This window comes from Episyrphus balteatus, chromosome 1 (assembly GCF_945859705.1).
Source record: "Episyrphus balteatus chromosome 1, idEpiBalt1.1, whole genome shotgun sequence".
NCBI lineage: Eukaryota > Metazoa > Arthropoda > Insecta > Diptera > Syrphidae > Episyrphus > Episyrphus balteatus.
In genome coordinates, this window is record NC_079134.1 from 86,550,580 (window position 1) to 86,575,887 (window position 25,308).

Consider the following 25,308-nt stretch of genomic DNA (forward strand, 5'->3'; position numbering starts at 1 on the left):
GTCTTTTTCTTGTTCGATATTTGTTCGCAGTGGATTTTTGAATATCTATAATAATAAAAAAATATTCGATTTGATTGTTTCCTTGTTTTAAGTGCACTTTCTTTTTTCGTTTTAATTAAGCAATTTTGTTTCTTTTGGTTTTTCTAACAGCAGCATTTGGCCATTTCACTTTTATGTATAGTATATATGAAAAATATATGCATCGATTATAACGATATGTTTGTGATTACCTAGTATACTACGTATAATGTGTGTGCCGTGTGCACTCAGGAATATAGACTACCTGCGAGCAGCCACCCTCCAGTTCATTCGATATCGGTGCTAATTGGAAAGAAGTGCTAAAATTTAAATAATTTATTCAAAATATTTCTTTTGGTATACCTATTTTGCATTTTTTTTATTATAAAATAAGTTAGTGTTTATTAAAAGAGTATATTAAATTTTCGTAGGAATATAATATTAAAAGTAAAGAAAGAAACCATAATAAGATTTTCTTTTTTTTAATTTTATTTTAAGGAAAATTCGTGAATATTGTTTTTTTCCTTCGAGTTAATTGTTATAAGCAATTGTTACGTAAATTTCAGAAACTACTAACACATTTATTTCTTCGAGAACGAGAATTTTTAATTTTGTTTGTTTTACCCAGGAAATTAATTAAATATGCCTTTTACACCAGTTGAAGTTCCAAAATGCCCAAAGTGCGGCAAGTCTGTATATGCAGCTGAAGAACGTGTGGCAGGAGGTTACAAATACCATAAAACATGTTTCAAATGTGGTAAAAAAATATTTGAAGTGCAATTCTCTAATAAAAAAATTATAACAATGTAAAAAATATTAGGAATGTGCAACAAGGCTTTGGACTCAACAAACTGCACTGAGCACGAAAAAGAACTCTTTTGCAAAAACTGCCATGCTCGTAAATACGGTCCCAAAGGATACGGATTTGGAGGTGGAGCTGGTTGTTTATCCATGGACACCGGAGCGCATTTGAACAGAGAGTAAGTACATAGCAAAATTTTAGAACTGTTTTTCTTTCAAGCAAATGTGTGAATCACATTTTTATTTAAAACAAAAATATATATTGACTGAAAAAAAATGCATAATGATTTGAGCCATACACACACACCTACATAGAAAAAAACTTTCTCATTTAAAAATATTTCATTGATTTTTCTAAAAAGTAGTGTATGTAAGTATTTGTGTGCGTAGCGCCATGTGCTTGAAGATTCACTTTGTAAGATATTAAATTTCCCTTTTTTGTAGAAAAAAAATACAGTTCACAAATTTAAAATGTATACTATAGATTGCAAATTCCTTTATTGATCGAGGGCCGTTCATATTTTCTTAGAAGTTAAGATTGCTTCATTTATTTTTGCATTCCTTATACCTAAATATTCTCTACGAAACATTTTCAAAAAACCTATTTCCTTCTAACATTTGAACAAATAATATAAAAGTAGTAATATCTAGAATCTACTTTTGTTCAATCATGTATTAATATAAAAATATAAGGCTGTTAAGAAAAAAAAACTAACTTCAAAACGCTTCTATTAACCAAAAACAAATATTTAATATGGCAATGAATTTAATCATAAACATATGATAATTATACATTTTTCTTGGAATAAACTATATTATTTTTTTATTCCATCGCAGCAACTAGTTCAACGCCTTAAGATAAATCCTGGTGGAGTTGAGGATAAGCTAGTTCTTCCAAAAATACCTACGCGACAATTAGTTTCTTAAACAAATATTTTATAACAAACCCAAATAAAAAATATATATATATGTATATATGCAAAAATGCATCATGATTTTATTCCTATTTTTTATTTATTTGAAGACGGATCTATATTATAAAAACAAAAACAATTTAAATAAATTCTCAAAAAAGTTGATTCAACCTCCATTAAATGTATTTAATGAAAAATAAATTATTTTAGAAAGAAGAAATACTTGTGATTTGAACACCTAAAAAACTATAAAAAAAAAAAAGAAAAACACAAATAATCAGCTAAGAAATGCATAACAATCAATAAATAACATAATATTTTATAAAAAATAAAATGAAAATAAATAAAAGAAATTGGGTAGGTACACACAAAAATTAAGTTTGAGAATTTATTTTCATTTAGAATGGAAACTGAAAAGAAAAAAGTGAACGACCAAAATGTACCAATATAGTTATTTTTTTCTTAAAAATTAATTAAGTTTGAAAAATTGAAAAATTTAATATTTCTACTGTTGTTTCTCAAGCGCATGGTTAGTGTTCCTCGTTATCTGTGTTGTGTAGGGTAATATGCATAAGAAATAGTAAAATACTTGTATAAGAGAATTAATGAGTATACAATTTTGTTGATATGCAGAAAATGTGGATACTTAATGACTTTTCTAGTAAGAGCATTTAATATTTTTTATGCATCACCCAAAGTTGTTCGCCAAGATCTGTTGTACATATTATAGCCGTGTTTTATTGGTAACTCAGTACTTAGCTTAGTAAAATTTTACACGGTAAGCAACAACAAATGATTGCTATGGATAAACAAAAGTTTTTTATTTGTTGGTTTACAGAGAAAATTTGTTTCTTAACATATACATTTTTTACCCTTCAACAATAAAGGATTATAAAAAATAAATAAAAGTAATCGATTTTTGTTATTTAGAGCATAAAATGTTTACTCAGTAAAATACTGAGTACCAATAAAACACGGCTTATATACTATTTTTAGTCACAAAACATGATTGAAGTGCTAGAAGAGGAGAGCCTCAAAAGCGTACGTTCGCCTGCTGGGGCCTCGGCGCAAGAATTAAATTAGAGATCCCTTTTCTTTTTATTATTCATTTTCAGAAAATGTAAGTGCCTTTTTATTTTTGTTTACCTTATTCAATATTTTGTAGCTCCTATCAGTCAGTTTTTATTTCAGTTTGAAGTTTAATACCTGCTCTTCCGGTACGTTGTGCCAATGGAGAAAAAATTAAAAACGACTTCCTTGAATATTTGTTTGCCTCTGATTAATTTAAAAAGCGTAAGAGCTAGAAAATAAGAGTAGTTTTTCCAAATTTTCTCCATTGCCTATAGAGCAAACCGGAAGTGGACGTTTTGAATTACTTATATGAGGCTCAATGTTAGTTTTTGCCCATCTAATAAGCATTTAACTAGTTATATTTTTGAGATTGAAATATTTTGATTACACCATAAACTATCCACCCAAATTAAGGTATGTGAAAAAGCTTGTTGGAGATATTCAAATGGTGACCCTTGAAATAGTTCTTCTCGTTTACAAGCAACTAATGATATTTTTTTTTTTGCGCCCCTGAACGGAAAGTTGAGTGTAATATTAATTGACAGTCCCTTAAATATTCCTGTATTTTTTTTATGTATACGGCCTCTATTTAGAAAAGTACTTAAAAGATAATCTATGTGCAGTAGGGTGTCCGTTATTTTCCAAAGTGATATTTTCGGGAGACACCCCCCAGATCGAAAGTTTAGGGCCTAAATAAGAGAAATTTAGCAAATTTCCCTTATTATTCATTAATCCGTGCCTATAAGGTCATACTTTCCCCATACAAATTTATATGGGAAATTTTTAACTCATACATAAATTTTTTTTTCTCTCGAGTTAAATCATCTATTTTTAAAATGTTTGTTGATTCTGGTTGGAAAATAGTTCCTTTAAAAGATTACATTCAAAATTTCCCGTTAAAATTTTTTTTTATTTTATTTCGGTTTTTGAAATAATTATGTAGCTGTTTTCGTTGTTTTTGCTTTCACCTATCACATAATTTTAAATGCAGTTTTATTGGTTTTTAATTCTTTTCAAATACTTCATTCAAAAATTTGTGTATAAATCAAAAATTTTAATTTTAAAAAAATTTTTTGAAATTTTTGCCGTTTTTATACGTTAAAATTTATTTTTCTCGAACTACAAAAGATATGTTTACAATATTTTTATTGAATTTTGTTTAAAATTTTTTTGAAATTTTTGCCGTTTTTATACGTTAAAATTTATTTTTCTCGAACTACAAAAGATATGTTTACAATATTTTTATTGAATTTTGTTTAAAAATTTTCACCTAAAAAATGACACCAAAAAAGTTGCAAACAAGAAAGGGTAAAGTATTTAATAAAATTTATTTATTATAAAAACGGCAAACATTTCAAAAAAAATTTTAAAAAATTAAAATTTTTGATTTATACACAAATTTTTGAATGCAATATTTGAAAAGAATTAAAAAACAATAAAACTGCATTTAAAATTATTTTATAGGTGAAAGCAAAAACAACTAAAACAGCTAATAATTTCAAAAACCGAAATAAAATATAAAAAAAATTTTTAACGGGAAATTTTGAATGTAATCTTTTAAAGGAAATATTTTCCAACCAGAATCAACAAACATTTTAAAAATAGATGATTTAACTCGAGAGAAAAAATTTCCCATACAAATTTGTATGGGGAAAGTATGACCTTAGAGGCACGGGTTAATGACCTCCAAAAATTTTTTTTTGCTAAATTCCCCTTATTTAGGCCCTAAACCTTCGATCTGGGGGGTGTCTCCCCCGAAAACATCACTTTGGGAAATAACGGACACCCTTATGTGCAGTCTTGCAATGGTTTTGAAATTGAAGACAATTTGAATCGGTCATTGCAAAAACCAATTAAGTCACGTTTTTTCCAAAAATAATATTTGCCTGAAAATAGTTCTTCAAACTGGGTAAAACCCAGTTAAGCTAATACTTTCCTTCCCCTTTTAATTATATCGGTCTTTCCAAAAACAACTTAAGTCCAGAGACTTAAGATAAGAGGTTTTTGCAAGGTTTTTACTGTTTAAAAAATTATTTAACTAATACCGTTAATGATAAAATCTTAAAAAAAAAAAACGAAAAAAAAAATTAATTAAAACAACATAACATCAAAACGATTGCCCGCTCAGAAAAATAATGTATTACAAAGAAAAAGATAATTAAATTTCCAAGAACTTTGGTCTGACAACCATTTCTATAGAACCCATAGTTTTGGAGATATAGAGCGATTCGCATTTTCCAAAGTTGTGGATTTCGCCAGGGGGTGGCGTCCCGAAAACCAGGACTTAAGCTTTTCTAATACAGCTCTCTCAGGTCTATCAATCGGGTTGTTTTATCATTCTTCCTGATCTTGTCTTGTAGTTACCTGTCGATGTTGTAGTTAGACATGGTTTTGGAGCTTGAGATTGAATATCCGAATCGACCTTCATTTCCACCTGCGAATCTTTTGATTTGGAAGCTTGAAGCTCTCCTTCATCAACTTCTTCTGGTTTATAAGGAACATTGTTTCTATGGGCATTTTTTAGATGATAAATATTTCTTCTGTAGACTCCTGTATTTGTTTGAACGTTAAAAGACATCACCAATTTCAAAGGTTCTAGTGTCACAGACGACAGACTCCGTGGCGTCTATTATAGATGTTTTTCGTTTTTCTTCGTCCTTTGTAATTTTCTCAATGGTTTCGGGTCAAACCGATCGTTCGTCATCGGTATTATTGAACGATTCTTACGACCCATTTAAAGTTCCGCTGGACTTGATCCGTTTGCGAGTGGTGTAGCTCGGTACTCTAATAGCGCTAAGGCTAAAAGCGTCTTTATTATTTTAACCATTCAATGAAACCGTTGCTTTGAGGGAAACGAGGGCTTGATGTTATGTGCTTGAATCCCCAAGATTGAGCAAATTGACAAAATTCTGATGATTGCACCGTAGCAAACTGAGGGCCATTGTCGGTTCTTACTATTTCTGGTATCCCAAATCGGGCAAATATCGATTTCAAGTGCTTAGGGGGTTATACCTAGTTGTAATTTTGAAAAAAATCAAATAATTTTTTTTTGCATATTTTGAATGTACATACATCTAAAAATTTCACATTGATGCAGCAATTAGTTTCCGATTAGTATTTGTGAAGACTTTTTACGTAAGTTTACATGGTTCCCAAAATTTTTAAACGCGTTTTTCTCGAAAAGTCGGTGAGCAAAATTTCTCCGAAACGGCTGGAGTGATTGGTTTGAAATTTTTACACAATTTTCTTAGATACTTTTTTCAGGAATAAGGTTTTTGACAATAATTTGATTTTTTAAGCCACTTTAAAGTGTAAGTTTTCGTGAAAAAAAAACGATTTTTCCTTTGGGAAGCCGCCATTTTGCCAAAAATCAAAATTTTGACTATTCCTTCGTTCACTACCTTCATTCGTCCTATCCTGGATCTACTACAAAAATAACGGAACCCAAATTTTTTAGATATAACCCCTTAATAACATCGTGATGTTTGACTTTCCAATTCTACTACATCTGGAAATCTAGAAAAATAATCGCTAATTACTAGAAACGTCTTACCATAACAAACGCAGAGATCCATCACAATAGTGTGCCGAGGACGGGCTCCCGGAAATTCCGCCAGATTTTTGTTTGAAAAAAAAGTCAACAAAATTTTCATACAAAATCGAACTTTTTTTTAAGCAAAATGTGCAAAACTTTTCTGAGAATATTTCCAAAATTTCTTGCATTTTTCCAAAAACATTTCTGGTGCTTTTTCCATTTCATAAAATGGAAAAAAGCAAGACAAAAATAAAATTGGAAAAAGAGCCAGAAACAATCTGGCGTTTTATCCATCTTTGTTTTGGAAAAAAAAAACATAAAACTGTTTTTACATAATTTTGGTAAGCAATAATAACAGCTATGAAATTTTAATTTGTTGATTCAAAATGCAGTAAAAACAATTTTTGTTTTAATTTTGTCTTTTATTTTTAAACCAACCATACAAAAATTAGCGTTTTGTAACAAAAACTGTAACATTAAATTATATAACTTAAAATTAAGAATACGAATAAAACAAATAATTATTTTTTTATAATTTGGTTTTTTTTTTAACAAACGCAATTGCACCCCGCGACTCCCTCTCTCACGTAGTAGGTTGGTATACAATCACTCAATTCAGATTACAGTTAGTTGTATTTTTACTTATTTTTTCATTCCTTTGTTCGAACTAAAAAAAAACTTTCCTGGCCTTTTTTCCAAAATGAAAATGAAAAATGTGGAAACCAAGCCAGAACGTATTATTTTCTGGCTTAGTTTCCATTTTATTTTCCGACTCTTATTCCAAGGCTGTCTGGCACAATTTCCCATATTTCTGCCTTTTTTTCCAAATTATTTTCTGGTGTTTTTTCCAATTTTGACCAAAAGAAACATTCTGGCGTTTTTTCAAAAAAAATCTGGCGTAATTTCCTATGGCATAATTTCCGGGAATCCAAGGACGGTCCGACATAGTGGAACTAATGAGCGTTTGGAGTCTAGGCACCAGATATTGGGCACAAGTGGCACAACGTCGAACAAATTCTTCCATACCTTTCGATGATCCAGGCCACCACACCACCGACTGACACATTCCGCTTTAACATTTAACTATGTCCAAATGTCCAGTGTGCATCTTTATTAACATCTCATAGCTGGTGGAATCACTATTCGATTTCTATGCATCAATAACACTGTGCAAGTTTTTTCAAAAAAATTTTTGAGACAAGTGCGCTGTCCCTATTTCGGACCTGAGAAATCGATTAGCATCATTAGTTTTTCGATTTATCGGTACGACTTCGAACTAAATTTTTTTCAGAAGATTTTTCAATATTGCTATTTTTTCTACAAAACGCTATTTACCCCCAGCATAAAGAGAAATAAACAATTTTATGCAATTTATTAAACAAGTTTTTATTGAAAAAATTCAAGAAATTTGGATTTTTTTGCATATAGTTATCGTTTTATTATGTTTAAGTGGAGTAACTAATGCAAATTACAGATCCAATTTTAATAATTTCTGTTCTTAAACGTCGGTAATAAAAAAAACTTTGAAATCTATGCGTTAAAAATTGCCAGTGTTGCCGTTTTTTTTTTTTAATACATTTATTTCAAAACTTTTCTTTTAATTTCATAAATAAAATGATGTATAAAGATTATTTAGATTTATTTACAGAAAAAAATTATATGGGAGTGAAGGATAAGATTAAATCGTTTAGGCGGTAAGAGAGATTGTCTCACAAATCGGCTTCAAATGTAGAAAAAAAATGTATTACAACACAGCGGCAACACATTCATTACTAAGATATACATTTTTACAAAGCCAGTAGTTTATCCCAAGTAACAATTTTGGTTTGGTGTATAAGGGTCAAAATCATGGAGGTGGAAAATTTGATGTCCAGGCATTTTTTTAAATCAAAATAACATTTATTTAAAGCTCTTTTCTCATTTACCAATTAATTGGAGCGTTTTTGGACTTTTCTTTCAGATCACTGCGTGCAACTCATGGTTTATGCCTTGTGCTCTTCTGAACATATTCTGATACTTTTTTTTATTCGACAATGGAAAAATAAAAATCGGGAAGCCTCTGAAGATTGCTCGTATTTCACGAAAATCGATATTTTATGAGGCGTTAGAACCCATCTGAATTGACTTAATCTTTTTCATTTCACTACCAACTGCTCATAACTTATGCTGAGTCGTCTCTAGAACCAGATCTGATCCCCTATTTTGAGTCGTTAATGGAAAAAAAAAATCGGGAAGGCTCCGAAAAATACACATTTTCGCTAAAATTCGGATTTTTTAAATTGTATGAAATCCCACCCAGAACAAATTTCTCTTACAACTTGTTTGTATTTGCTATATTTGTTAGAACCTATTGGAACCTTATAAGCTATGGAGCACTCAAACTGAGAACTTTTCTGTAATAATGACGTCGTTTATGGGGGATTTAAGAAAATGCTACTTTGACATCCCCTGACCCATTTCAATAGAATTTTAAATTCTAATACTTTAATACCTTAAAAACTTCGTTAATAATTTAATTTTTATATAAAACACTTATATTTGTAACTGCATTTAATTTATGTCGATATCTTATTTCAATCCTTAGATATTCGACATTAAGTTGTTTCCATAATTCTTGCCCATGCAAGGCACGAGCCTTCCCGATTTCGTTTTTTCCATTAACCACTCAAAATAGAGGATCAGATCTGGTTCTAGAGACCACTCAGCAAAAGGTTTGAGCAGTTGGTAGTGAAATTAAAAAGATTAAGTCAATCCAGATGGGTTCTAACGCCTCATAAAATATCGATTTTCGTGAAATACGAGCAATCTTCAGAGGCTTCCCGATTTTTATTTTTCCACTGTCGAATAAAAGAAAGTATCAGAATATGTTCAGAAGAGCAAAAGGCATAAACCATGAGTTGCACGCAGTGATCTGAAAGAAAAGTCCAAAAACGCTCCACTCTAATATACACAATACTCTTTATTAATTGGTACATCTCTTACAAAAAAATTAAGTTTTGTTAATTTTTGTACATCGATAAAAGTTGTCCCAAGAAAAATGACGCATAATACCAACATTTATTAATGTATCAAAATTTTAATCATCTAAAGGGCCCAACCCATAGAATCTGTTGCGTCCGTTGCGTCGAAGTTTTTGACTGACAGCTCGATAAAATACACACGTTCTTATGGGAAGTCCGTCTCCGTCCGATCCGTCGCTTAAGGGTCGCTTCCCATAAGAACGTGTGTATTTTATTTTAAAACTTCGACGCAACGGACGCAACGGACGCAACGGATTCTATGGGTTGGGCCCTTAACGTACAAAAGAGTGCTGCAAGCAGTTTTAAAAGTTAATTTTATATAGATTTATCATTCCATACCTTCTTTTATGGATAAATATATAAAATGTATGTTAGAAACTAGTTTTTGTTTCATTTTTAAGTACCGTACATAAATTAACCGTCATTCCGGGAACGGTCGGTTTGGGGTAGAGGGATATTATGATCAAAAATCGAGGCCACTACAATATTATCTCAGAAATATTTCGTTTTACTTTGTTACATAAAAAATAAAAATAAATTAAGGTCAAAACGTCATTTCCGGGAATGCTCTTAGAATCTGAATAAATAATGTAGTCTTACACTCATAATTTCGCATTTTTTGGGTATTTTTATTCAGTATCCTATCTAAGTATGGCTGTAATAAACAATTTTATCAAAAAATTTAAAACAAAAACAAAAGAAAAAAAATAGGTACTTATGGCCTAAGTGTTTCGGAGGTGCATTAAAGCATTTTTTTGTAGAAATCGGTCTCTGCCCCAAGAAATAAAGTTATATTTTAATTATTTAAGACCTAATATCTTAGTATAATAATATATCATTCACATTGATACTATTTCTATACCCATAAAGTTTTGAAGAGATCACCACCATTTCGAGGAACGTTTTTCTAGTACTAATTTTTGGGGTTTTGCGGTAAATTGAAAAATATACATTTTTGTGCTCTGCCCGTTCATGAGCCGACAAATAATGGCTAAAGCGAACATTTGAGCATGAAATTTTTATCATAAAACAAAGTTGATTTTTTAAAAATTGGGTCATCGAAATTTCCCACCTCCATGATTTTGACCCATAAGGTCCAATTTTTTCGATTCGACAAGCTATAGTTTGTATAGGTTTAGTTTAAGGCTTGATTATGCAAGTCAACCATTTTGGAAAGAAAGGAGGTCATCTTTAGACTTCCTATAAGTGTTTAGACAGAGGAAGCCTTGTAAATTTTAGTTAATGAAGGCCTATTTAAGGGGTTATATCTAGTTGTAAGTGCAAAAATAACCTTCTTTTTTGTAGATTTTTTGTGAAGAGGTATTTAAGTATATAAACATAAAATATGTAGTAGACGACCTCCAAGAAAAAGGTGTCTGACGTTGAGCAAGATATCTCTGATCCAAGTGACTTAAAATTAAAAAAACCAAAAGATTCACTTTCAGGATAGACGAATGCAGGTAATGAACGAAGGAATAGTCAAAATTTTGATTTTTGACAAAATGGCGGCTTCCCAAAGAAAAAAATCGTTTTTTCTCGAAAATTTACACTTTAAAGTGGCTTAAAAAATCGAATTATTGTCAAAAACCTTTTTCCTTCCTTCATTACCTGTCAAAAGTATGTTAAAAAATTATTTTAAAATTTCAAGCCGATTACTCCAGCCGCTTCGGAGATATCTTGCTCACCGCCAGACACCTTTTTGTTGGAGGTCGTCTAGGAGATCTACTACAAAAATTACGGAACCCAATATTTTTTTAAATACACCCAATTCTTTTAATACATTAAATTTGCTGTATGGATATGTACTCTTCACAAAAAATCCACAAAAAAGAAGGTTATTTTTGCACTTACAACTAGATATAACCCCTTAAGACCTTTTTGAACCGTTCTATGCAAACCTCGTATTTTCAAGTGACAGAAGGCCTCTATAAGCCCTGTTCCAAGAGGTTCTTTTAAGTATGCAATGTTTTCATCTTTTAAGTATGCAATATTTTCTTCTTGTAAGTATGAAATGTTTTTTTCTTAAAAGTATGCAACTTTTCTAGTGCATTCGAAAAAAAACATTGCATTTCAATGTGAGGTATCAAGAAGCTGCCTATTTTCCACTCATTTTTAATGTTCGAGCTTGGTCTACTGGTAGAGTGCTGCGCTGGTATGCGGGGGGCCATTTGTGAAGTCAAAAAAATGTGTTCTTTTTTAATTAAAATAAAATTCTTTCCATTTCAGAACAACAAAAAAAGCATTGCAATTGCAATGGCCAAAAAAGAAGAAAAAAACAAAATAGAAAAGAATTAAAACAAAAAATTAAATTCAATAAAATCTTTTTTTTAATCATAAATTCAACATCTTATAACAACCTCTATAAGGCCTTATTATAACACCCAATGCAAATGATAGTTTCCTTAGCGAAGCTATAGCCTTGCTAAAATGTTTCGTTGCTTTGTAAAAAGGCCTGCATAAGGACGTTTTATGTGTTCGTCACAAGCTATTAGCATGGCGATTGCCTGTGGAGGAAGGTCTTGAGGAAATTCTGTAATGCGCGTCAAAATGATTTGCATAAGACTTGTCCTTCTTCTTACACAAAAAATAGTTTGCATTGAACCTTATACAAGTGAAACTGTTACTTGGGATGCTCATAGCAATAAATAACGTTTGAGCAGAATATATAGCAATATAGACAAGAAAAATGACTTTAAACCGGGCAAAATGCTTAAAATTATTGAAAAAATTTCGAAAAAAATTTTGTTTGAAGTCGTACCGACAAATCGAAAAACTAATGATGCCAATCGATTTCTAAGGTCCGAAATAGGGGGAAACAGTCAATAGCGCACATGTCAAAGATTTCGACTTGCACAGTGTAATTGGGCATTGATTGCAAGATATTCGCGATCGTTGCAGTATCCTCTCCCCTCCGCCGGAGATTAGAACGGTGAGGCCATCCAATCTGACAAAATTCCATGATTTCTTTGAAAATCGGATCATTTCCTTGAGCCTTTCGAATAGAATTTTATTTATCGGTTGACGCTGGTAGCTCCTCGATGATGCTGTTGACGAACGATTAAACCTCATCGTCATCTTCCTGTACTGATTCTTGAATGGGATGTCGCTGATGCAATATCATCAGCTGCAATTAGATCCTTTCCAGGTATGAAAATGATTTTGAAAGTGAGGCCCATCGTTTTCATTCGAAAACGCTGAGTTCCAGGTGTTAGTTTATCGAGATTTTTCGTCGAAAAAATGTCTTGTAGGTCCGTTTCGATTGTGAAATGAATCCCAATGATGTGTAGTATTGAAATTTCTCGCATGCCCACAGCCCACTTAATTCCTAAAGCTTCCTTTTCAATTTGTGCATGTGCATACTTCTTTTCGCTGTCTGACATGGTTCGAGACGCTTGCGCTAAGGGCTTAAGAACACCATCCGTGTCTGTCTGGAGCAGTGTGGTCAGAGACAAGGAGCCGATTTTGAAAAATCTGGGAGCTTAAAAGAGCCGCTTTAAAAAATGGTCCAAATAAGCACAAACAATTAATTTTTTGGTTTAGATTTTTGATTTTTTTTTTAATTTTCAGATAACTTTTGCTTACTTACTTCAAATACCTATAATGGTTTGTTTTTTATAATAATCTTTGAACAACAACAACATCTTGAAGGTGCTACCACCAAGTGTTTACGGCTAGAGTTACAGTACTGTTTCACGGATGCCAATCCGATCATCAGACTCCTTAATTCCATTTGTGTGTGGTGCTTAGTCTAGTAATTTTTCATTTAATTTGAAAAACTTTTCCGTTACACTTGAATATTGAACCTAGACCAAGCGAGTTCAGAGGCCAGTACACTACGCACTACGCCACCTCACCACATGATTTAGCTTCACCCAATTGTAGTTTTATCAGTTTATCACTTTAAATGAATAGACTTAGCATTTTTACTAACTCCTTCAAGTATGATTATTGTTATTCGGCTCTTTCATGTTTTTCTCCATACTCTTAAGCATATCAACAATTCGTTGTATATACGAAAGTAGGAAAGTGATTAGAAAGGTTTTAGGCGCGTGCCTTGATTATTTACATTATGTTTAAGTTTCGTATGTTTCCATACTTGCTAGGGCTGTAAAAGTAACGACAAAATGAGTACCCGCATGTATACGTTACTTTTGATACTAGTACCCGCATCAATAATATCGTTACTCGTTACTTTCGTATGCTTCGTATATTTCGTATGCTTCGTGTGTTTCGTATGTTTTGCATGTTTCGTTTGTTTCATTACTTTCGTTACTTTCGCATGCTTCGTACTTTTCATATATTTCATGTATTTGATACGTTTCGTATGTTTAGTATTTTAAGTATGTTTCGTACGTTGGTATAAGAGTGAAAAAAAAAAATTTTTTTAAACCAAAAACAATTTGTATAATCTAAGCTACTTTTTAAAGCCATAAACATTAATTTAAATTGCGGCGTTCTCATGTTATAAGAGTTTGAAGGTAGCTATACTGATTTTTTTTCGATTTTTTTTTAATCAAACGTGGAAACTTTTTTTATTTTTTTCTATTTTTTCGACAAAATTTTGGTAATTTTTTGTTTATATCCGTTCATTAATCTTATCACAATTCTTTAGAGACCTTTATTCAAAAGTACATCGCCCAGATCTCGGAATATTAACACTTCAATACAACCATGTCGAACAATTTTTCATTTTTTTTTCTATTGACAGTGATTTTTAAACCTCTTTTTCTCGGCTTTTTTTTTAGTTGAAAATTTTGCACTGAAAATTAACAAATTTTTTCAAAAACCAAAACACTTTTGTACATTGTTATTATCGAGACAAAAGTAAACTCCAGATAATTATCTGGAGTTAGTATTCCGACTACGGTAATGATATCGATACGAGATGCTAAATGCGCCGAATTGAGTGTATCACTTCGTTTCGCATCTCATATATCGGATGATTTAGTATTGAAATTGGAATGGGGTCGTTACTCGTATGTTTCGTATCTCGTATATGTTTCGTTACTTCAGTACCCAGTAACGAAACATGCGAGTAACGATACTGTTTAGAAAGTAACGTTTCGTTACTCGTTACTGAAGCAAATACACGCATTTTAGTAACGAATACATACGATTTGCTACAGCTCTATTACTTGCAGTTTGGCTGCTATTTTATACCGTCAATTTCATTATAATCTTTGAACAACAACAACAACATCTTGAAGGTGCTACCACCAAGTGTTTATGGCTAGAGTTACATTACTGTTTTAACGGATGCCAATCCGATCATCAGACTCCTTAATTCCATTTGTGTGTGGTGCTTAGTCTAGTAATTTTTCATTTAATTTGAAAAACTTTTCCGTCACACTTGAGTATTGAACCTAGACCAAGCGAGTTCAGAGTCCAGTGCACTACGCACTGCGCCACCTCACCACATGATTTAGCTTCATCCAATTTGTTTTATCAGTTACTAGCTCCTTCAAGTTGTTTTTTATTTTGTTGATATATTCTGGTTTTCATGCTCATTTACGGACGAGAAAATAAATTTGTAATAGAAAATGCTTTGATTTTAAAAGAGACTTAAATCGACAAGTTCAAGTTCAAATCGGTAATCTGAATTTTAAAGAGCGGAGAAATCTTCAAGGAGCCTGTTTGGCTATAAATAGCCAGCTCTGGCAATACTGGTCTGGAGTAGAACGGCCTCCAGTCCGAAAGATGATGCATCGGACGACACAATTGTCTTGTGTGTTGGATCGTATACTTTTAAAACAGGAGCTGATGTTAGTTCCTGCTTCAACTGCACAAAAGCTTTTCCTTGCAATTCTTATTTTAACTTTTTGTATTTCTTCTTAAAATCCATGAACCCATTTTTTTTTTATTTTTATGTAATCTATATATTTCGAGGACCTTAATGCCTCATTATCAGGATCTAGTATATAATAAAAAACATGCGTTAAAATACATTTATACATTTACACTTTTACCTATCAAAAATATTAACAATTAATGATTTAATTTGTATCTGTTTCTTTTGAAAATTTTATATAAATTAAATTTAAACAGACATTTGTTTTGAAATGAAAAAATTTTAAACAAATTTTCATAAAAGTATTTAAAGCACAAAAATATCTTTAAAAAATTTGAATTTTATTGTTTCTTAAATTGGCATGGACGATTAAATTGTAGTATGTATTTGTGTAATCCCGTTTATGTTGCTGATTAGCGATTTCTTCAAAATGGCATACCAATTTTATTTTAAAACTTAGTTTTTTAAAAAAACGGATCTAACGATTTTGAAAATTTTTGTTTTGATGTGTACACCATATAGGCTATCCAAATTAAACTTTCTCTCATTGGTGAACTTAAAAGTTTTCCATTTTTCATCCCAGAATCTATACTTTTCACCGAGGCGAAGGCGGGAAAGTTTATGCCTTGACAAGAGCGCCGGTTTTCCACATTTTCTTTCGTAGGAATGACTTAATTCCACCTAAATTATTTGCTGCACTTGTCGTATTTCCACTACCAAGTTTATTTTCTCGAAAACTTCCCTTGCTGTCAAATTCTCACGAAAATTACCTCATTTTTTGTCACTTTTGGCTCTCTCTCAAAGGCTTCCGTCCTTATCGTTTTAGGTAACCATACTTGTTATCTTTGTAAATTAAATTATCAATTACACAATCGGACCTTTCTTCTCCTCCAGATTTTTCGCGGTTGGACAATTAATTTTCATGGTAAGCCTTGGTTTTGCCCATTTCTGCCTGCATCAAGGGTTTTTCACGCCTTATTTAAAAATAACCGAAAAATTTTACTTATAAAATGTTCATAATGGGTTAAATTCATTTTCCAACTGTTTTTCTTACTTTTGGTTGCATTTGATCTCGCTAAACCACACTTTTAATGTGAAAATCAGCTGTGCCTTTATAATTATTTCGCACCAGAAATTCAAAAAATAATTTTTAAAATTAAGTTTAACGAATTAAATAAAAATAAAGGGTGGCAAACAATCCAGTATATACTTGTCATCTTATTCGTGCAAGGAGTAAAAATTAAATATCCTTTATATGGTTTAAAAACGAAAAAAATCGACTGCCTTTATAATTATTTCGGTGAGTGTATATTCTCCAAATTGCTATATAAAAAGTCTGAAAAATTTAAGCAACTTGAACTCTTAGAGCAAGTTCGTGCAACCCAGTCGTGCATTTTATTTTCAAAATGTTATGTCCTTAAGTACGTAGCTATTTAATTTTTAAAATTGAAAAACCCCGATATGGTTGGTAAAACGAGCACTGTGTAGGTACTTCAAAGTTAAATTGGTTTTAGAATACATATTAATGATAGGTACAATAATTAAATTTTTTAATAATAAAAAGAGCTACTTCTTTAAGAATAACCCAATTATAAAGTAAAAATTACGTCAGAAAGGTATATGGAAAAATGTCATTTTGCTTCCACCTTGGGAAACAAACCGTCATTTTTACCAACTATAAAATTGAATTTAATCAACTCATGGTTTACGTTTGTATATGATTTTGTACCTACATAATAATACATTTTTTATGACTTCGGATTAAAAATCAGCACCCAAAAAACCTTCAGAAAAGTATACTTCGGTTTTTGTGCAAAAAAAAAAGTTGTAGGAAATTTAAAGTTGTAGCAAAGTTATTATAAGAACTTGTTCGCTCAGATTAATCTAAATAGAAAAAAAAGTAAAACTCACTATCATCTACGAAAATTTTACATATTTTCATCAATAACTTTTTTTAACATTAAAAAAAAAATTATAATAAATAAAAATGAAAGAATACGTTTTTCTACAAAACAAGACAACAAAATCCATTCTACAATAAACAGGAGCCGAGAAAATCAAAAACGCATATTTCACGCACGCACGCGCGCGTGTAATAAATAATAACTAAACCATAGGTACAACCCACAACCCAGAAATCAACCTAAATATGCAAATCAATCATTGTGTATGTACATGTCAATCAGAGTTGTAGAAGATTGCCAATCATTTTCGTGAAATTATTGCAATCTTTTTTTTTACCAATCAATTGACTGCATTCAGATGATTGCAGTCTTTTGGGAATGCGTGCAGTCTTTGCATTCTTTTTGCAGTCTTTCCATTCCTTGGCAGTCTTTTTGCATTCTTTTGCATTCCTTGGCAGTCAACGGCGTATACAAGGGGGGGGTCACGGGGTCATGACCCCCCCCAAGAACTCAGAACTTAAAAAAGAATTTGTTATGTGATACTGAAATCTCTTGAGTAAGATTATTTTCAAAATGTTGAAGTTTTAGAACATGAACGATAATTAAAAGTAAAAAAAATTTTTGGTATTCAAACAAACTATTTTACCATATTTTGGGGATGTGGTCATATTTTAGCGAGCGCTATGCTGGATTAGGATTATTTTGATTCGTTCGATAATATTAGTTGAGCTGTGCTGTAGAGTTTTGTATGGAAACAAAATCCGGATAAGTATTATATTCAAAGCTTTTTAAAAGAAATTGAATCGGGTAGGTACACAAAAATAATATCTTAAGGGCAAGACACTGCTTACCAGCAAATAAAAGAAGCAGCCATATCTTCTATTTTTTTATATGATGAAGTGAATAAAATATGTTTTAAATATGGAAGCTTTCTGTGGCCTTGCTGTGTGGAGGTTAATTTTGTTGATAAAATTCGTCATCGGCAAAATGTTAAAGAAGGATATCATTTCTCAAATCTTTTTAGTTTTTTGCAATGTTCCAGTTCAATACATTCGTCTGATAAAATTTGGTGAATTTTGTTTGCTTACAGAATATAACAGTATTTTGTACATACTAAATTTGCTAGATCTGTTGCATTTTTTGAAACAACTATCGATTTGTTAATCATCAATGGCCAGTCAATTATAGAAGCAATGTAAGCAACCTTATCTAAGGCAATTTAAATGTTATTATTAAATATCACTTAGGGCTAATTTTTTCAATAGTTAGATAAACATAAGTTAGAGCTTATTCCTAGGAATAAATGTTTTATTTTATAGGGGTTGGGTTCGATATCCCGCTTTTTATATTCCCGTTTTTTAAAATCCCGCTTTTAAAATCCCGTTTTTCATTATCCCGCTTTTTATAATCCCGCTTTTTGAAATCCCGATTTTTATAATCCCGTTTTTTATTATCCCACAACTTGTTTTGCTTGCAAAATCGGGATACTAAAACAAATTAAAAAATGAGAGATTGTTCTAAACGCATTTAATTAGAACCTTTAACAAAAAGTATAATATATAAAAAGGATAAGAAAAAGTAAGGAATGTGATACTAAAAAGAAATCAATTAACAAACTAATATTTACTTTAAAGTTTCAGAAGAACAATCAAATCGTGATAATCCCATAGATTAATAATAACATAAAATGATCACAACATCTTAAATTAAGTACACACTACATAATCAAAAGAAATTTCATTTAAATATAATTCAACTTATATTTGGATGCATTTCAACAATTTTGATATTTAAATAAATGAAATTTCTTTTATGTGTGAACTCAATTTAAGGCTTTAATCATTTTATGTTTTTATAAAAGAAATACCGTTTTCATAATGTGTTGAAGGTACATATTGTGTGGGCTTTACAACGCAAAAAATCAGTTTACTAATTTTTTGTCTATTTCTCATGATTTTTTTATCTGTGAATTAAGCATGTATTTTGTAAAAAAAAATCGGGATTTTCGGGATTTGACGGGATTATAAAATGCGGGATTTCAGAAAACGGGATTTAAAAAAGCGGTATTTTAGTAAACGGGATTTTGAAACTTTTTTTTCGGGATTTTCGAAAAACGGGATTTTAAAAAGCGGGATTCCGATACGCTCCCATTTTATAGTGACATTTATTCTTCTGACAGTCTATCTGACGATTGAAAAAGCAGGGCTTAGTCTAATAAATACAACTGAATGTTTTTTATATTGTAAACCGCTGATTAATACCTGAAAACGGACGAATAAAACATCGCCAAATTTATTTTTCTTGTCTTTACTATTTTAATAGAGGTATTTTTAATTCCCACACAATTTTAAATCAAAATTTTAAAAAAATTATATTTTCAAATGCAATTTTTTTTACAAAACTTTGCGATTCGTTTGCCTGAGGTTAGGAAGACTTTTAATTCAAAAGTTAAAACTGTTATTAAGTAAAAACGATTTTTATTTCTTTCTGGGCTAGCGGAAAACAATGAACAGTTGTTTTAAGGCAAATTATTCAGTCGAAGCACTCGTACAGTACATTTTATTTTTAGGAGAGGATAGCCTCAATTGGTCAAAATTAAAGCCTAGTACGCTGCTGATAAGAAACGAAAAATCCAATACAAAAATGAAACAACGAAATGGTAAACCAAAAATTTCGTTCAACTTTTCGTTCTGTAGTACGCTGTTCGGCACAACGAAATTGAAAGTCTAAACTTCTTTTTCGCACACAAACAATTTCCGGGGACATTCATTGTGTGTGGAAAAATGACATTTTGAGTTTTTTTGTTTGTTTTTGTTGTTCATTTTGTCATTGCATGTCTTTCTGCGATGCGTGTTTGCTTTTTTTTTCATTTATGTTTGGCAATTTTTGAGTATTTTTCGGTCCAGATTTCGCAAGCATTTTGTTGTCCTCGTGGAGACCGACAAAAATTTCTTTTCACATCAGCAGCGTTCTAGGCTTTAAGGCTTAACGCTAAACTTAAACGAATCTCATACCGTTTTTGTTTGGTTATTTTTAGAACTACATTCGGAACTTTTCGATTCGAAATGCAAGACGCACAAATTTTAATGTTTAATAATTCAAAAAGCCCATTTTCAGGTTTATGCCTGCTATCAAAACTTTTGAAAAAAAAAAAAAAAAAATTGGCATGACCCCCCCCCAAGAAGCAAACCTGTATACGCCCCTGTTGGCAATAACTTCTTAGAGCATTCGTGTTAGCGCAAAACTTTAAACGATTTAGTAGATTGCTAAAGTCATTTAGTAAGTTACTAAATTAAAAATTAGCCTGCTTTTTGACTTAGTAGGTAACTTACTAAAATGACTTTAGGAAGTTACTTAAAATTTTACGTTTAAAATTTGGGCCATTGTTTTTATTTTAATGTCATTAGATTCAGCATCAAAAAATAACTTAAAAACATGTGTCATATGATTATATTCTACAAACAATTTTTTACTACTTTTTTACCCTCACCCCCTGCCTCTTTTCTGCGAAAAAACAATCTTCGTACCAATTTATTTATATAGACTCTTTTGATCCTAGGTTTTTATTCCATAAAGCAAACGTTTTGCCAAGTTCCATGAGGGTAGGTTAGGTAACTGCTTATTTTACCTGTACTACATGTAATTTTGCAACCTTCACTCAAAAACTAAAGTTTGAAACGTTAATTGAAGTACGTACAAACAGACGGAAACCATGGAACCACTTTTTTTTAGATATCTTATCAATTTATTGTGAGTGTTTGGTTTTTAATTTCACTTAGGGCCGATTTTTCAATAGTCAGTTAAACAGTCAGTTAGTACTTATTCCTAAGGATAGAGAAAAAATCAATTTTTCAACAGGCAGATATAGCTTATTCCTAAGAATAGAACTATCTGCTTCTTTCAGAGACAAATAAAAATTATTCTAAGGAATAATGTGAACAAAAATATAGTGTCAGTTGTCAAAGCTGTTTTGAAAGAAATTTGAAAAAAAATAGAGTGGAACACAAGAAAACAAAAACAATCATGAATAAAAATGACGTTTAATTTTAAATATTTTTGAATTTGACAATTTTTTTTTTTGTTATTCTGTAGAATAAATTATTCTTGATTGAAAAATTCAATGTTTTTATCTGATTGTTTATGAGCCTAATAACTTTATTCGTCGAACAGTTAACTGACTGTTTATTAGAAGATTGAAAAATCGGCTCTTAGAATACTAACTTAATAACAATTAGTGGATTTTCCCTAAAAGTATGCAACGATTTATATCATAAAGTAAAGAAAAAAAATTGCATACTAATTTCAATTAAAAAATTTAAATCCAGATGACCCGTAGAAAGAACCTACGAGCTTTTGACTCAAGAGCACGCACACAATATTTGCCTATGAAGAGGTCTGAAACCAACTAAAGAAAGAAACATTTCAGGGTGATTTGTATTTTCATCAAAGTATACTGTTGAGGGCGGAGTCAAAATTAAAATCAACGCATACACACGCGATTATTCTTATGAAAATCAATACATACATTTATGTGTGATTTTCTTATTTAGTATAGATACACACATTTTTATTTTGTTTGTTTAAAAAAAAAGTAAGTAGCGACCTGATTGAATGAAGAGCGTGAGGTCTTTAGAAATGTAAGAGGCTAGAGAGCTGGACTGCCGTTTCGAATTTGCGTTGAGGAGTACTTGAAATGTTTTGAGGGGAGTATTTCACGCTCAAGAGTATGCAAAGTAAAAAAATTGATTTTTTATTATTTACATACAAATATTTACAAATTGTGCTAAATTCACAATTAATTTTAATAAAAGATTAATTCTTAAAAAACTCGAATTAACATAAATGATTTCTTAATCATTCTATGTGGATGTGATTATGTGAGTCTCATCAGAGGTGTACGTTGAGTTGTCGGGGCCCCGGGGCAAAACAAAATTTTGGTGCCCCTTTGATATAGAAAAGAGCAAATAAAAAAGTACGTATATACGCCCTCCTTTTTTTGTGTCCCTGATGTATCATTTGTTGGTTGCTAAGATTATTCAAGTAACATTTTTTGGGGCCCCCAGAAAATCTGTAATTTTTCTTTCAAAAACCGATTTATATTATGAAATATTTTATTTTTTGAGATGAAATATTATGTGGCAGGCTACCAATTTATTATGCATTACACTGAAGAATATAATTTTACTCTCTTGTGTCCGAAGTGAGTCATGCCAAATATTTAATCTTTTCTCTTCGTCATTTATAATAAGTTGCATTCCGTGCATTGTTGGGGGCCCCGGGGCACCGCCCCTCTTGCCCCAATGGTGTGTACGCCCCTGAGTTTCATTTTTATAAATTTCTCAAAACAAACAATTTAACAAGATGTTCTCGTAAAATCAACAATTCCGATCCTTAATGATTAATTTTTATAGAATTATCTCCTATACAATTTTTCCTTCAGAAATTTGAAAAGGAAACGATTTCCAGGTATATGTTCCTAGACGAGTAATTTTTAAGTTTTGAGCATTTTATTTTTATAGGATCCCACATCTAATTAGTGCGATTTACATAAGTATCCTGTTTTGCCGTATAAAAATAAAATGATCCTCTAAGTGGGTCACGGAAATAGGAATAATTTTCATGGGAAAACTTAAATGTTTTTAATATTATTTTTCAATTAAATTTTAATTAATAACCATTCTCGTTTGTATTTATTTGTATTTATTAAATAATAAGATATAGAAATTTAATTTTTATCAACTATCAATTGATAATTGTTAATCGGAATTAGAGTGAATAATGTTAAAAATAAAAAAAAACAATAGGTAGGTACTATAAAATATAAATACATACTTCAAAAGTTGAAATAAATAATAAATTCATTAATGTATATTCTTTTAAAAAAAATTTTCAAAAGTTCTTTTGAAGGTTGTCATTTATTTTGGAATTTACATAATATGAAAAAAAAAGTAAAAACTTATTTAACATTATATTTTATAGCGTCTTCATTTAGCTTGCTACAAGTTTATACATTTGAAATTTAAAGTTTGACAGATACTGTTACCCAGATATCAACCACATCGACAATGGTATAGGTCAGTATAAAAGAAATGGATGTATTTAAAGCAATTTTTATGAAAACGTGCAGAATAATTTAGACCACATAGGTACCTAATGGATATATAGAATCTAGATTACTTACTTACTTAGGGTGACCAGCGCCGTAAGGCGGCTACAATCCGCTGTGGATTTGGGCCTCAACCAACAAGCTTCGCCAGCCAGCTCTATCCTTAGCTCGCTGCTTCCAGTTGCGCACGCCAAGTTGATTGAGGTCCCCTTCCTCTTGGTTGCGCCACCTCAGACAAGGTCTTCCTCTACTGCGCCGTCCCTCTGGGTTGGAGTCGAAAACTTTCCGGGCCGGAGCATTGTTGTCCATGCGCTCCACGTGACCTAGCCATTTCAGGCGCTGCACCTTCACTCTCTTGGATAGGTTAGCGTCCTTGTACAACCCGTAAAGCTCGTTGTTGTATCTTCTTCTCCAATCACCATCAATACACACGGGACCAAAAATCGCACGAAGAACTTTTCTCTCGAAACAATGCAAGATGTTTTCATCCGCCTTCGTTAAAATCCATGCTTCTGCACCATATAGCAGGACTGGGATGATAAGGGTCTTGTATAGGAACACCTTAGTTGCTCGAGAGAGGGCTTTGCTGATCAATTGCCTTCTCAAACCAAAGTAGCAGCGGTTGGCAAGAGTAATTCTCCGTTTGATTTCAGCGCTGATGTTGTTGTCCGTGTTTATAGCGGAGCCTAGGTAGATGAAGTCCTTTACTACCTCGAAGTTATGGCTGTCGATGGTGACGTTTTGTCCAATGCGTCGGTGTTGAGTGTCCTTTTTTGACGACAGCATATACTTGGTTTTGCCCTCATTGACCCTTAAACCCATTTTTGCCGCTTCCGTTTCAATGCTTACAATAGCGCCATTGACATCACGCTGAGTTCTTCCGATTAGGCAATATCGTCGGCATACGCAAGCAGCTGAACGAACTTTTGAAAGATGGTGCCTCTGGTGTTGACGTTTGAGTTCTGTATAATTCTTTCAAGAACGATGTTAAAAAAATCGCATGACAGTGCGTCGCCTTGTCTAAAACCTTTTTTGACATCAAATGCGTCAGTTAGGTCTTTACCGACTCTGACGGAGCAGCGTGCATTCTTCATCGTCATCCTGCACATCCGGACGAGCTTTGCAAGGATGCCAAAACTAGACATAGCTCTATACAATTCATCTCTGTATACTGTCATACGCGGCTTTAAAATCGATGAACAGGTGGTGGGTATCGATTTGTTGTTCCTGGGTTTTTTTCCAAGATCTGCCGTAATGTGAATATTTGATCGATGGTGGACTTTCCTGGTCTAAAGCCACACTGATAAGGACCTATCAGGTTGTTGACGAACGGCTTCAGACGTTCACATAGTACGGCAGAGAGGATCTTATATGAGATGTTAAGGAGGCTGATTCCTCTGTAGTTGGCGCAGGTTAGAGGGTCTCCTTTCTTAAGGATCGGGCACACGATGCTGAGATTCCATTCTGTGGGCATGCTTTCCTCCGACCATATTCGGCAGATGAGCTGGTGCATACTCCTAACCAGGTCATCTCCTGCTGCTGTGTGGTGCAATCTGTCCTTGGGTGGGGTTGGCTTCGTCATCGCCATTGTAGAGATTGCATAAGTGGTCTTTCCATATTCTCAGCATCGCTTGCGTCTCTATTACGATGTTTCCCTGTTGGTCTTTACAGGCTTCAGTTCTAGGTTTATACCCCTGAGATGTTCTTTTTACCTTCTGGTAAAAACTTACGAACTTCATTCCAGTTATAGCATCCCTCTATTTCCACGATCGCTTCGTTCTCGTGTTGCCTCTTTTTTCTCCTGAGAAGCCGATGTTCCTCTGTTCTTTTCCGCTTGTAGAGCTCATTGGCAGCTCTGGTCCTTCTGTGCAGCGCCGCTTTGTATGATTTCTGTTTAGCTGCATGTGCTTGCCGGCATTCATCATCAAACCAGGAGTTTCGTTGTGGTGGCCTTGTGAAACCCAGCACTTCAGAGGCGGCATCTCTAATGGCTTCTTGGCAGTGCTGCCACTGGTTATCTATACTTGCTGCTGGCGGCGTAGGACTTCTTAAGAGGTTATTCGAGACGCGATCGGAATAGGACCTGGCAATCTCTTGCGATTGTAGTCGTCCGACGTTAAACTTCCTCACAGTATTTCCTTGTGTTGGCGA

General features: G+C 32.3%; 1 protein-coding gene across 8 annotated transcripts in view; it reads left to right on the forward strand.

Annotated features, from left to right (window-relative positions):
• Window positions 1-229: 229 nt before the first annotated feature.
• The window catches only part of LOC129906893 (muscle LIM protein Mlp84B-like), a 387,782-nt gene continuing 362,703 nt past the window's right edge, over window positions 230-25,308 (forward strand). For 2 of the 8 annotated variants that reach the window (XM_055982880.1, XM_055982886.1), the window contains exons 1-3: window positions 230-375; window positions 647-775; window positions 839-998. In XM_055982880.1, the coding sequence (XP_055838855.1) occupies window positions 661-775; window positions 839-998 (275 nt within the window). In that variant the 5' untranslated portion in view covers window positions 230-375; window positions 647-660. Of the gene's footprint in view, window positions 466-646; window positions 776-838; window positions 999-25,308 lie in introns of those variants that run through there. The other 6 variants (XM_055982883.1, XM_055982887.1, XM_055982884.1 and 3 more) reach the window with 4 other exon arrangements.